This window comes from Sitophilus oryzae, unplaced genomic scaffold (assembly GCF_002938485.1).
Source record: "Sitophilus oryzae breed Bouriz unplaced genomic scaffold, Soryzae_2.0 scaffold_1789_pilon_pilon, whole genome shotgun sequence".
Classification (NCBI taxonomy): Eukaryota; Metazoa; Arthropoda; class Insecta; order Coleoptera; family Curculionidae; genus Sitophilus; species Sitophilus oryzae.
In genome coordinates, this window is record NW_022146489.1 from 670,789 (window position 1) to 684,943 (window position 14,155).

The 14,155-nt window shown below is 31.1% G+C and overlaps 1 protein-coding gene across 1 annotated transcript in view; it reads right to left on the reverse strand.

The window, feature by feature from the left end:
* Window positions 1-429: 429 nt before the first annotated feature.
* Window positions 430-14,155, reverse strand: part of LOC115882577 (fatty acyl-CoA reductase wat-like) — a 36,421-nt gene continuing 22,695 nt past the window's right edge. The window contains exons 6-10 of the mRNA XM_030900766.1: window positions 10,935-11,044; window positions 10,449-10,641; window positions 9,727-9,966; window positions 6,771-7,028; window positions 430-656 (exon numbers count right to left, since the gene is read on the reverse strand). Coding sequence (XP_030756626.1) covers window positions 482-656; window positions 6,771-7,028; window positions 9,727-9,966; window positions 10,449-10,641; window positions 10,935-11,044 — 976 coding nt within the window. The 3' untranslated portion in view covers window positions 430-481. The remainder of the gene's footprint in view (window positions 657-6,770; window positions 7,029-9,726; window positions 9,967-10,448; window positions 10,642-10,934; window positions 11,045-14,155) is intronic.

Below are 14,155 nucleotides of genomic sequence, written 5' to 3' on the forward strand. Positions count from 1 at the left end.
TCTTCTTTTTGTGTTTATATGTTCAGAAAAATATTAAAAATAAGACGCAAAATGTATTTTTTTATAGCCCAGATTTCAGTTTAAGTTATTCTAAAGTGCGAAATTTGGAAATTACGCATTTTCGCTGGAAATTTGTGTTTTCCGTGGTTCACAGTAGCTTTTTAAAGACAAAAATTTATTTTTTTTCTAATAACTGATTTCAGCTAAACGAAAGTTGACCCAAATGACTTTTTTATATTGTCAATCACGTCCCAAAAAAATAATACTTTTGTGAAGTTTGAAAAAAAATGTTTAGGTTACAGAAATAAACATCACTTTAAAATCAACATACTTTTGTTTTATTAAGCAACTTCAAATTGATAATAATTTGTAATAATTAAAAAAAAAATGATTATGGGGCTATTTTTTGTAAAAATGTAATAAAAAAATGATGATATAAAAATCTTAAAGTCTATATTCTTTAAACTGTGCTATAATTTTGTTATTTGCGGCCTTTGCTTCTTATATATCTGTCCACAGACATGTAGTGGTCATACAAGTAATAGATAGTAATTGAAATGATACCAACAGGAACGAAAAAGAAAATGGTATTCAACAAAAAGTATACAGAAAGTACGTTAAGAATTACTACAGTAGCGTAATGAAGCGTTGCATTCCTGAAACAAAGAAAACATCCATAATTATTACACAAACAAATTCAATCTGTCAATGTGGTTAAATTGCATTTAGAATTCTTTCATTTAGAATTCGTACCAGGTGAGAAAAGTGGAAAAAGTTAATAAATAAAAATTCTATTTTTTTCAAAGGGATCCAGAAAATCCACAATCGAAATCATTAAAATTAAATATCTCGGAAACTATATATTTTTTGAAGTACTGTTTAAATAGGGCGAATATAGAGCTCCACTAGCTCTATCCGTAGAGGCCTCACTGGTCATTTAAAAAAAACGTGTGAGGTTCAAGTTAACGTCGCCTTTCTGCTGCAATGGCTAAACTGGACGGGACCTACTTTGTTTACGCGGAATCCGAACCGCGGTCCTCGGCCATATCATGGTCAATGGCCTACCGACTTAGGAAGTGTCTAAATTAACTCTTAGTCACGAGATATCCGATCTCATCCGGCCTCGAATCGGCGTGAATGAGCAGTGTGTATCAATAGATTTTACACTTTTCCCTTGGACAACAGCACGATGCAAAGTTTCGAACCGGTTACCCGTCCATCAACTAGCATCGCCTTACGTCGCTTAACTTCGGTGTTCTAATGGGAACCGGTGTTCGACGTAGCTGGGCCGTTGCCCTAAAAAAACGTCTCATTTTTGTTATAAAAAGTTTATATGATAGGGCAAAAATAATATGTTCAGACGACATTTCACTAAACAGAGATATAAACCACATAAAAAATACATTAATAAAAAACGACTATCCACTATATTTTATTGACAAAACATTAAACGAAATGCAAACCCCAAATCATAGACACAATGATGACAATACACAATATACACTGCTGGCAAAGGAATATTAGCAATAGGAGGTTATCAACGCGATAAAAAAAGATGGTAAGGCTGCAAAATACACTGCAGTGCAACAGAGACGGATAAAGTGTCTTTTCCCTACCATCGTATAGGGGAAGTGATCATAGAAGTGATACGACGAGAGAGCCCCTGCGAGAGGGGGCGCCGGGCGGGTCTTTAAGACGCTTGTGTGGGGGCTACCGCCTACTAATAGAACAGAATCGAAAAAATAGAAACAGGACGGACAGTGTTGCCATTCAATTAAATCGAAATTATGTTGGCTTGTCAAAATCCTAAATCTTCTAATCCCATTATCTTGCCTACTTAATGAAATATTAAATAAAGTACGAAACAATTTTAAGAATGTTTTCTCTAGGCACATAACTTCTTTCTAAAACGAAAAGTAACATGCAAAACTTTGAAATCATTTCTAAAATAGCAAGTGCAATTCTATGAAATGGCAATACTGTACGATCTTCCTAGCAGTCGCCCCGACACAGTCGGTCGGCGGCGGCGCTTGACAAAGCCGCGGCTGTGACAAAGGAATTAGGCCGAAAAAAACTTTATAAGGAGTAGCCGAACAGGGTTGCCGGGTTGGTTAGATTATAATTCCATACGAGAACAAAATTCTCGGTAGATCTTCAACAAAAATTAAAAGTACAGAAACGAAATAAAATATAATATTTAAGTCCAAAATTAGCATTCCTATGTGTCGTAATAATAGATCACTCAAATAAAATACAAATATAATAAATATAACAAGAATTAGAAATAGCTAGGTATGTTATTTTATATTAAAAAAAATATTGAATTTAATAATATTAATATATTAATAAAAACATAAAGCCAGAACAAGTAGGGATAGCAGTCACAAATTAGTGTAGCAGTCACTTTTTACCTTTGTACAAATTTTGATCAGTGATATCTAAAATTAATTTCATTTCAATGGGAAAGCTGTAGCAACTCTCAACTCTTTTTTCATATTAATATTTTTTTTGACGGAAAACCACTAAAATATTTGTCCGAATTTAGGTTGTTTCTTAACTTAAATTTAGTTTTTTGTTTACATTTTTTGGGGAAAATATGGGTTCAACTTTAGTAGATGAATGAAATAAAATCTTTTCAAAAGATATCAACTTCTTCGGGCATGTCGCCAATACCGCGCCTAATAAGGAGTAATAAGGAGTAATAAGGATTTTTAGGAATATCTCTGTAACTCTGCAACTAGACAGAACGATGACCTGTATGTGTGTTATTACTAAATAAAATTTAATGAAACAATAATAAAGTCAAATTATACAGATTCCAACACGGCAGTCGCTTAATTTTTAGTCAAATAAGTCAGCTTTTTATAAGTGCTTCTATTGTAAAAACTAAAGACGCAGTTGAATATATCGTTAGATTTTTCTTTAAATCGGTAGATCGGTAGCTTACAGACGAAACCGGTAGACCTGGCAACTCTGTGATGAACTGACGGGAGTCAGAATAGCGAGGTGCGGAGGCGCGGGAAGGGAAATAAAATAATGGCGATAAATAAAGGGCAGGGAGATGGGTATCATGAGTGGATGGGAGGTGGCGGAATTTCCAAAATTTGTTATCTTATTGGAGTTTGTCTAAGTAGACAGTCGTAGTGGAAGTGGAAACGGGGAAGTTGTTGTCCATCTCTGTTTAAGCATAGACTTTTTATAGGCGTTTCATTCCAATGCATGTAATTCCTATGCCTAGAGATCCATTGCCGGGCCTGTATACAACTTACAATTCCATACATACGAAGCGTTTCGGAAAAAATAAGAAGGATAGGCAAACAATATAACATACGAACATCTTTCAAAACACAAAATACACTTAGGTCCATTTTATCACATACTAAACCAATGAATACAGAACAACAAACAAAAAATGTAAGAAGTATACAAAATACCATGTGAATGCGATAAATTTTACATTGGTGAAACATCTAGACCTTTAAATGTTCGAATTAAAGAACATAAAGATTATTTAAGCAAGGGAGATTTTCACAAATCAAAGTGCACGGCCACACAGAAAGCGTTTTTTGCGTTTTTAGCGTGAAGCGTCTTTAGCGACTAAAACAAAATAACAGGATTATATAGGAGTGGCCACACCAAAAGCGTGTAGCGTTCGGCGTGTCTCGCAAAAAACGCAAATGAAAACAAATCAGTTTGTTTTCTGTAGCGTCTTTAGCGTTTTCTAAGATGAGACCCAGTCATAAGCGGACGTTATATTTAATAATACAGTAAAAATAAATTAAATAGTATGCATATTTTTTTCATTTTAGGGTATTATCTAAAAATATTTTTATAAAGAACATCTACTGTTCAGGAAATTTGAAGGAAATATTTGAAAAAGTGTGGTTTGAAATGTTGAAAAAGTAATAAATTATAGGAATATTTTCTTACTCGTAAAAAATAGTTTTTTTAAGAGAAAAAAATAGTTTTTTACACGTAAAATATTTTTTTTGGGTAAAAGAGTTTTTTACTAGAAACAATCAGTTTTTGACGGGAAAAAAATAGTTTTTTACGTGTAAGAAATAGTTTTTTACACGTGAAAAATATTTTTTTTGAGTAACAAAAGGTTTTTTACCAGAAACAACAAAGTTTTTGACGCGTAAAAAAATAATTTTTTACGTTTCACAAATAGTTTTTTACACGTAAACTTTTTTTTTGAGTAAAAAAGTTTTTATACCGGAAACAATAAGTTTTTGACGCGTTAAAATTAGTTTTTTACGTGTAACAAATAGTTCTTTCCACGCAATTTTTTTTGCGTAAGAAAGGTTTTCTACCAGAAACAATAAGTTTTTGACGCGGAAAAAGAAAGTTTTTTACGTGTAATAAATAGATTTTTACACGTAACAAATAGTTTTATAAGCGTAAGAAATAGTTTTCTAGTAACAAATAGTTTTATACGCGTAAAATATAGTTTTCTACCAACAACAAATAGTTTTATACGCGTAAATAATAGTTTTTTACGTGTAACAGTTTTATTCGCGTAAAATAATAAAAATAGATTTTTACGTGTAACAAATGTATTTTTACGCGTAATAATTTGATTCACTTTTACAAAATTTTTATTAAAATATCAATTTTTTTGATAAACACGTGGACTGTGTTTGTGGAAGTTTTTGACGCGTTAAAATTAGTCTTTTACGTGTAACAAATAGTTTTTTACACGTAATTTTTTTTGCATAAGAAAGGTTTTCTACCAGAAACAATAAGTTTTTGACGCGTAAAAAGAAAGTTTTTTACGTGTAATAAATAGATTTTTACACGTAACAAATAGTTTTATACGCATAAGAAATAGTTTTCTACCAGTAACAAATAGTTTCATACGCGTAAAATATAGTTTTCTTCCAACAACAAATAGTTTTATACGCGTAAATATTAATTTTTTACGTGTAACAGTTTTATTCGCGTAAAATAATAAAAATAGATTTTTACGTGTAACAAATGTATTTTTACGCGTAATAATTTATCAATTTTTTTGATAAACACGTGGACTGCTCACAAATACACGACGCGTCACTACGTATTTCTAAGCCGTTAACACGTTTCGTTACAACGAGCTCGTGTGTCACGGTCTTGAATTTTTACTCCCAGCGCGCGTAAATAAGTTTCACTCCAAAATGATTCATAAATCAGGTCCTAAAATTGCATTAGCAACTAGACATATTTACTATTCTATTATATAATTATAATTATTTATTATAAGTACTAAACACGCACAACACTACAACATAAAAAAACTATACACATATAAACTAAAATTCGTAAAATAAATGGCAAATAATAATTATTATTTTTACACACACCACTGGCACTAGCAGTAGATTGTGTTTGTCTCCGAATATATGCCCCGGTTCGTCCACAATTCAATCCCATCATCTTTTATCTTCGTCTCTTCAACGCTAACGGCGCCGATCTCGCCTATCTCTTTCTCACAGGATTGATTGTTGGACGGGCCGGGAATCCACGAGCTTGCGACGTTACTAATTGACAACTTGATAGAAACTGCAGACCTACCGCGTCTTTTGCGTGTTTTTAATGGTCACAAATCGAAAAAAGCGCTTAAAACGGTAAAATCACAAAAAGCGCTTGAGACGCAAAAAACGCAAAACGCTAAAAACGCTTTCTGTGTGGCCGTGGGCTTAGACGCATTTTTCTCGGAAGTAATAAAAAGTAAGTTAGTGACTTTTGGCAGCAATGGGACAATTTGTTTATTTATTAACGAGTCATTGTAATTTTCCCTATAACTTGATTTTTTTTTAAGCGCAAGCTAGAAACACTTGCATTTTTGGTAAAAATAAGTGGAATTGAGTGGGTGTTCGATAGTGGTCGCGCTATTAGAACTCTGAATTCAAAAATTGATATCTCGAAATCTATTAGAAATAATAGATTGTAGTTTTTTCAAGAACTTTGTTAATATTTCTGGCTGTATTTTCTTTGTAGACAGTATGTGAAAATCTTTATCAATAAAAAAATTACACGATTGCTGAAAATTGCTATGCTCTAAAAGTAAATGGATGGATCGTTTACAATTTTTGAATGGAAAAAACAACCTTATCCAATTTTTCTTATGTAAACATATTGTAAAATATCCGACCTTGAAAATAAAAAAAAGTTTCAATATCTAAAGTGGTTCTTGAGTTATATGTTATGTGTTAAAAAGTTGAATTTTTAAATTATCGCGATTTCTGACGTTTTCTCGTTATAAAAAAAATGACACCCTCACGATATCCTTATAATTCCATTTCAGATGCTCAGAAACATGTCTAATGATTTTATCTAGTTATCTCTTGAAAAAAAAGTCTTTTAAAAATAAGCGGTTTGCGATCGCGATTTTATTTATATAGGGAAAGGCGTATCGACAACGCCGCAACAGCACACAGTCGCGCGTCGCGTCGGTCGGTCGGTCGCATTTCTCTCACTCCGACTGAATAAGATCCCTATGTGATTTACTTCCACACATGTAAATGCCGACCCAAAAGTAACAGTTGCCAGCACGTTATCTGTAAACCTAACTGCTTTCAAGCAGTGTCCGTTTAGGTTTAACGGAGAAGTGTTCATGGAGAGATGAATCCGCTACATAGGTATAGACATTTTTTACCTCATTCTTAATTTTTAATTTAATGTAGCGACCAAATGCCAAAATTCTCGAAGTGACTTCCACGCTTAATTATAACAAATAATTATAATACTTATAATAAATAAAAAAACACATACAATCTACAAAATAAATTTACCTTCTAATAACTGCAGCTCCTGCCTCATGATTGTCTAAGTATTCTAACAAGAGAAACTCTCTTAAAGTGATTAAATATGTATCAAAATAGTGTACCCAGTCCAGACTGTCCATATCGAAGGCAAAATTCTTTTTATCAGTCTCATTTAATGAATTCCACAGATTCACGGTGTTGGTTCTGTCAAAATCCCATTCTCCTAGAGTGAAGTAACTCAGTACATCTACAAATTTCCCAATTTTCTCGTGAATTTTCACTAGCCTATAAAAGATTCAAAGATTTCATTTATTTTCAATGAAAAATATACAGGGTTGTTCACCACAAACGACACGGAATATTGTAGCTAAACGATTAGATTTTTACAAATTGTAAGTTTTGGGTTCGTTGAAGGACTATTAGAGCTACAATTTAAAAATATTTTTACAAGTTACAGAGTGTCCCAAATAAATAAAAAATATCAAAGTTGTATTTTTTTAAACGGAACACCCAGTATATTATTACATTTTTAGTTTCTACGATTAAAATAAAGGTAAATTTGATTAAGGTTTATTACACCTAAACCTTATCGTTTTTGAAATATTTTCAATTTTGTGAAATTGCAGTATAAATTTTAAGGCTTCATTTCTCCGAGGGTATCAAAGTTTTTAATACTAAATATTTGCTGAAGTTTATTTATTGATCAGTTATTGTGTTGCAATTATAAAAATTTTACTACCTTATACAGAGTGTCTAAATATTTATTTTAAATAATTATTAGCTTTAAACGGAAATAACTTGTTTAATTTAAATGGAACACCCTGTATATTTTATGAGAATCAGATGCACAATTTAATTGTCTATCAAATTGTATTATGCCATTTTTTACCTATCTCTTTAAGCTTTCGTAGAAAATGCATTTTCTTGTAATTTAGAACTCATTTATCAATATACCCATGGAATACTGACATTTTAGATTATTTTTAAAGATGTACCAAATTTTTAAAGAGTACAGATACTAACACTATTAATATAGTTCGTTTGTTTGTATAAAACTTTGTTACTTAAAAAATAAAAAAAAACTGTTTAAATATTTGTTATAGAGGATCAGTTAATATGATTCCAGTATTCAAACTAAATTAATTGTCTGTTTGCGTTAATTAATAATAATTCCTCCAAATACTAAAAAACTGAATTATTTATTTGTATTAGACAGTGTGGTAAAAAAAACTAACATCTAATGATATTTCATTTTTTGACAAATGCTTATTTATAACAACAGAGACGTTCATTTACATAACTTATTATTACATTGATTTCTGATTCAAATCCACATTTATTTAGAATAATTTATTAACGAACACAATTAAGTATGTAATTAATTAGTATTTGGGCGGAAATACTGGTGGTATATTTAATTAATGGTATACTCTTTTATAAAGATTTAAATAGTTTTCTTTTTGCATACAAATGGGCTTGTAATATCATCGTTTTACTAAAAACGATAATATTACTAGATTGTACATTTGGTACATTTGTTGTTTTAAAAACGATCTGAAATGTCAATATTTCATGGGCATATTGATAAATGAGGTCTAAATTATAAGTAAATGCATTTTCTACGAAAACTTGAAGGGATAGGTAAAAAGTGGTATAACACAATTTGATAGACAATTAAATTGTGCATCTGATTCTCATAAAATATACAGGGTATTCCATTTAAATTAAACAAGTTATTGCCGTTTAAAATTAGTAATTATTTAAAATAAATTTTTAGACCTGTATAAAAGGTAATATAATTTTTATTATTGCAACACAATAACTGATCAATAAATAAACTTCAGTAAATATTTAGTATTAAAAAACTTTGATACCCTCGGAGAAATGAAACCTAAAATTTATACTGCAATTATACAAATATGAAAATATTTCAAAAACCGTAAGGTTTAAGTGTAATAAACCTTAATCAAATTTACCTTTATTTTAATCAGAAAGTAAAATGCAATAATATACAGGGTGTCCCATTTAAAAAATACAACTTTGATATTTTTTATTTATTTGGGACACTCTTGTATCTAAAGTAAAAATATTTTTAAATTGTAGCTCTAATAGTCCTTCAACGAACCCAAAACTTACAATTTGTAAAAATCTAATCGTTTAGCTACAATACTCCGTGTCGTATGTGGTGAACAACCCTGTATACATGGTATTCCATATACAGATTTTATTCCAAAAAAATCCTTTATGAGTACTTCGCCACTGCACTGCAAGAAAATGTACAAAATAAAATAGTTATTTTTTGTAAACACTTCTGCGTTAAACCGAAACGGACACTGCTTGTCAGAAGTTATGTTTACAGTTATACAAATTTGCCTAACAAAGAAAAAAATACTTAACGTTTCGGAAAGTTTATCTCTTTCCGTCGCGTCGTCGGAAGCAAAAGAAAATACAAAGAATAAAGAAAAAAACTATTTAAATTCAACTATTCGAGAACACTTTACTTATTTAACAGGTACGTCTGCAAGAAACCGTTGACGTTCTGTTAAAATGACATTATATCAAGTTAAACTTCAAAATTGACAATTACCATCTGACAAGCAGTGTCCGTTTAGGTTTAACGCAGAAGTGTTAACAAAAAATAACTATTTTATTTTGTAGATTTTCTTGCAGTGCAGTGGCGAAATACCCATAAAGGATTTTTTTGGAGAGATGAATCCGCCACAATAGGTATAGACATTTTTTACAATATACAGGGTGTAAAGTAAGTAAAAATAAGTAAAAAATGCTTCTTTTTGGATATACAGGGTCTCGAAGTTTCATTTTTTATTTCGGTTTTTTCCAAATAATTTCTGAACTATAGTAGTCAATATTTAGATGAAAATTGGTGCCCGGGTATTTTTTGACACGAGAAATTCGATTTCAAATTCACCCTGTATAAGAACAATACTAAAACACTAAAATTATGATACTTAACACTACTTACATTGCTTTTTTGCCCGCTCTGACAGCCGTGAAATCAATTATATGTGCTGGTATGATCTCTAACAGGAAATGCAGTGTCCGAAATATGTACTTGTTATTGGTAAACCTGAAAAAGTATTTCCACAAGAGTTTTTCCGAGCCTACTTTCCATCCTTGGTAAGTACACAGTACCAGATGTTTCCATAATAGAGCATTTGTGTCGGATGTAGTATAATTGAACACTGGTATGTCAGATAAGGACCTAAAAAAAATAGAGATACTATTATTTACAGAACACTTCAGCTATTAAGTACTTATATATTCTAAATCTACATAAAATTTCCTACAAATACTGGAATTTTCATAATTTTACAACCATGTTTACTATTTTTCTAAGAGCCTTGAAAACTTAGCTAAAAATTATACATTTTTCGACTTTTTTCCATTACATAAAATTTGTCGATTTTGGTCAGGTCACTGATTTTGATAAAACTACTGTTATTTACTAATTAAAAGGCGTAGAATACGAAAACATATGCTATTTTGACCTTACCAGTTCTGTATGACTTGTAGGTAATATTATTAGCTACCATGAAAAATCGTTCGAAAACAAATGTTCGAACAATCCAGTCTAAATCTACATAAAATTTCCAACAAACACTGACATTTTTATAATTTTACACCTTTGTTTACTATCTTTCTAAGAGCCTTGAAAACTTACAAAAAAAAATAAAAAAATGTTACCTGTCCTGGGCTGTTTTATATGATGAAGCTATACAACTGTTGATAACGTAATCTACTGGGACTAAATCTGCCCTGCCTTCTGGATTACCGATCATTATATGTAGTAATCCGATTACAGCACCTTGGATCAGACCTACTGGGCCATATATATTATCTATCCATGATCGTATAGGTTCCTTTACTGAAGCAATCACTACAAAATCATTTCAAGCCAGTCAATATCAAAGACTACTTTAGATATTATACATTGTGAAAAGTTTTTATAAGGATATATTACTCTGGAAAAAATATCTTATATTTGAAGAACTGTAACTAAAGGAAACCATGTACATACAGTTTTTTTCTACGCAGTCCAAACTTTAAGAAGAAACTGAACTTGTATAGCTACTTTTCTAAATTTTTGTTATTCAACATTTTGTAATTATTTCGTACATTTTAATATGTCACATAAAAATAATGGAATTTAATTTTTTAATGTATAATTACCTATAGATGGTCGATATACACAGGCAGGTATACCTAAAGCCTCTTGTCCGACTACATGCTCAGCAATTTGTTTGGTGAAAGCATAGGTGTTAGGTAAAGGTCCCAAAAGTCTAAAGAAATATAAATAAAATTGATTAATATCGAAGAATAATTATTATTAATTTAATTTTTAATAGCATAGTCCATGTTTATACTGTTATCGTCATTCAATATTCTAGTTTGGTTGATGAATCAAAAAATAGGGAACTAATGTTACTATAAATAAATGTGTTAAGTTTTTTTTTAAGAGTAATTTTAACTAGCCTTTGCCGATCATTTAGTTAACTTAGGAAGGGATCGGAAAGAGCTGATATCGGTGACCAAAAGACTAGAAAATCAATCGCAAAAAGTAGGCTTAGTGTTTAATGGGAAGAAAACGAAATTTGTGGAGTGGTCAAATAGGGATTTTGAGAAGGGAAAATGTCTACAAATAAATTCTGAGAGAGGGAACGATAAAGTTTGAGGAAGTAGATACATCCACATATCTAGGAGCCGTATTTCTAAGGATTCCAAATGTAACTCAAGAAATTATGGCAAGAATAATGGCAGAAAATAGATGTGTTAGGGCATTACAGAAAATTATTAAGAGTAAGAACATCTCTAGAAGTTTAAAAATCAGAATACACCTTGAATATACCAAACAATGATACGACCATAGATTTAGGAAGAACAGATATCACATTGTGCATTTTAACCCGATCAAACAATGGGAGGTTGACTACGTACCGTAAAAACCAACTGAGATAGAGAAGGCACACATTTCAAATTTGCGCCTATCTACTTAGTTTGATTTGCAGAAAAGGTGACTTTAAAACCTTCACCGGATATCAATAAATCTCAATTTCTTAATTAAATTAATAGTTTATTTTTAAAGAAGCATGCGTGATTAACCAGAGGATATATGCGTTACTATTAAAGGACATGTTTACTGTCTAATGTGCTGAAACGTCTAGAACTATTGGCAACGTCGCTGCTAGTCTTCCAGAATGAAAATGAGCCGTCCGTCCCACCACCCCTCGCGACGGCCCTTGGTCCGTTATAGCGTACTAAGTTTAGCTTACGGTGTGTTTGAAGTCGGAATCAAGTCTGAAGTGAACTTTTCAGTGTTTTCAGTAGTTTTTGCTTTTGTTTAACGTACTTTTGAATCTGGGAATTTTCAATATGGTACGACAGTGTCAAGTGTGTGGAAAAATAAGCTCAAATTACCCGAATTTGTCTTTTCCAGGTAGGTACAAATTTCTGCCGTAATTGTACATAGGCGTCCCACAAGGGAGCCCCTTACAATTAAAATAATTTCTAATTATATTTGTTGAATTTTGATCTATGAAAACAAGAACGTAGTAGCCGGTAATTGAATTATAATTCATCTCAATTACTACCTAACTGTTGTAGATCATAACAAATTTGAATATAAACGTTTCATTTGAAACTTTATTTTAAGCCAGAAATTGACATTTTTTTTTCTTAAAATTGCGTCATATTTTGGTCATTATATACGATATTCTAAGGGAATTTTGCTCAACAAATAAACAAAGGTGTTTACCCGCCCTTTTTTACATTTTACTGCTTTATCTGCCCCTTCGGCCTTGTTTAGACAATTTTTTACCACCGTAAAAATACCTCTTCCTAGAGTTATTTGTACGGTGTGTTTACCTTTTTTTAGAATGGGACCTATATACAGAGTGACCCAGGCCTCCAAAAAAGCTTTTTACCTATTACCTTTTTGGTTTGTGATTTTTATTTGAATTTTTTACATAAGATGGGGGCCATTGTAACGCACATTTTCAAAATATTTTTATCAACATACAGGGTGATTCAAACCGCAATACATAATACAGTTCATGAAGATTCAGACATTTAACTAAAATTTGATTGTCTGATGAAGCTACCTTTAAAAGTAATGGGTTTGTAAATAAACGTAATATTCAATATTATGCGACAGAAATCCCATACTGTAGCACACAGATTTGATACTTTTAATGATAAATGCCTTCTATTGAGAGACTAAAAGATAATTGCCTCGTATCAGAGCCATCGTACTACAAGAAGAAGACCGAAAGTCAAATCTTGTCTTATATTTTCAAAAAAACACAATTTTCTCATTAAATATTCATTTTAGGTATAGGAAGTTATTAATAATACAAGATTAAACAACTATTACACAGTACTTCACAGGAAGCTATCGATTGCGAACTAACTAAATCGTTACTAATTACTAATTTTGAAAAGTTCTTTTTAAGATCAATAAAGGTAAAACTAAAACCTAAACTATCATTTGAGATTAAACGGGAAGTTCTAAATAATGTTGCCTATTCTAAACAAGAATAAATTATTTATAAGTTTTATAACATCTCTAATTAAATTTGGACGAAAAGTAAGAAAAATATTTCTGTTTGCTGTAGGTAATTTTCTCAGGCAAAATACGTATATAAAAATTACTTTTTAAGTCAAAAAAAGTCGAAAGGACTGTCCTTTTCAAAAAAGGACAGGTGGCAACCCTAGGTATTTCTGGAATGGAAATTTAATGGCAAATCTACAACTTTAGTTTGAAAATATGTTTCGGGCCACCTATGTTTACAAAAATGTCTAAAATGTGCTTTACCATTGCCTCCATATTCTGAAAAGAATTGAAAGAAAAGTCACCAACCACAAACCTAATATAGAACTGTTTCAGAAACTTGAGTCACCCTGTAAATATTCAAAAGTAACTGAAAGTTTATATAGAAGTAACTGAAAGTTTAAATTGAAAATCGACGTTGGAGCGATTTTCGAAAACTACCTACTAACGTTTCAACATAAGTATATATGGGATATTAATTATATTATTATATTAGACCTTATAACAAAACTCATCTGACGAAAAAGTGTTAATGTAGTATATTAATATGGAGTAAAAATTTTACTAATTACTTTACTTTTACTTTACTAATTAAATTCCTTCCAAAAAACGATACGCCACTGGCCATTAGAACAATCCAACGAGTATTTATGAATGAGATGTTCGGTCTATCTTAATAATGTCTTTGGATACGACCAATAGTGCTATATGCATGGGAAACGTGGACGTTCAATGCAACGGAAAGTTCGAGACTATAGATTTGGGAAAGAAAAATACTGAGGAAGATTTTTGGAGGAAAGAAGATAGACAACATATGGACCAGAAGAACAAATGGAGAATTAAA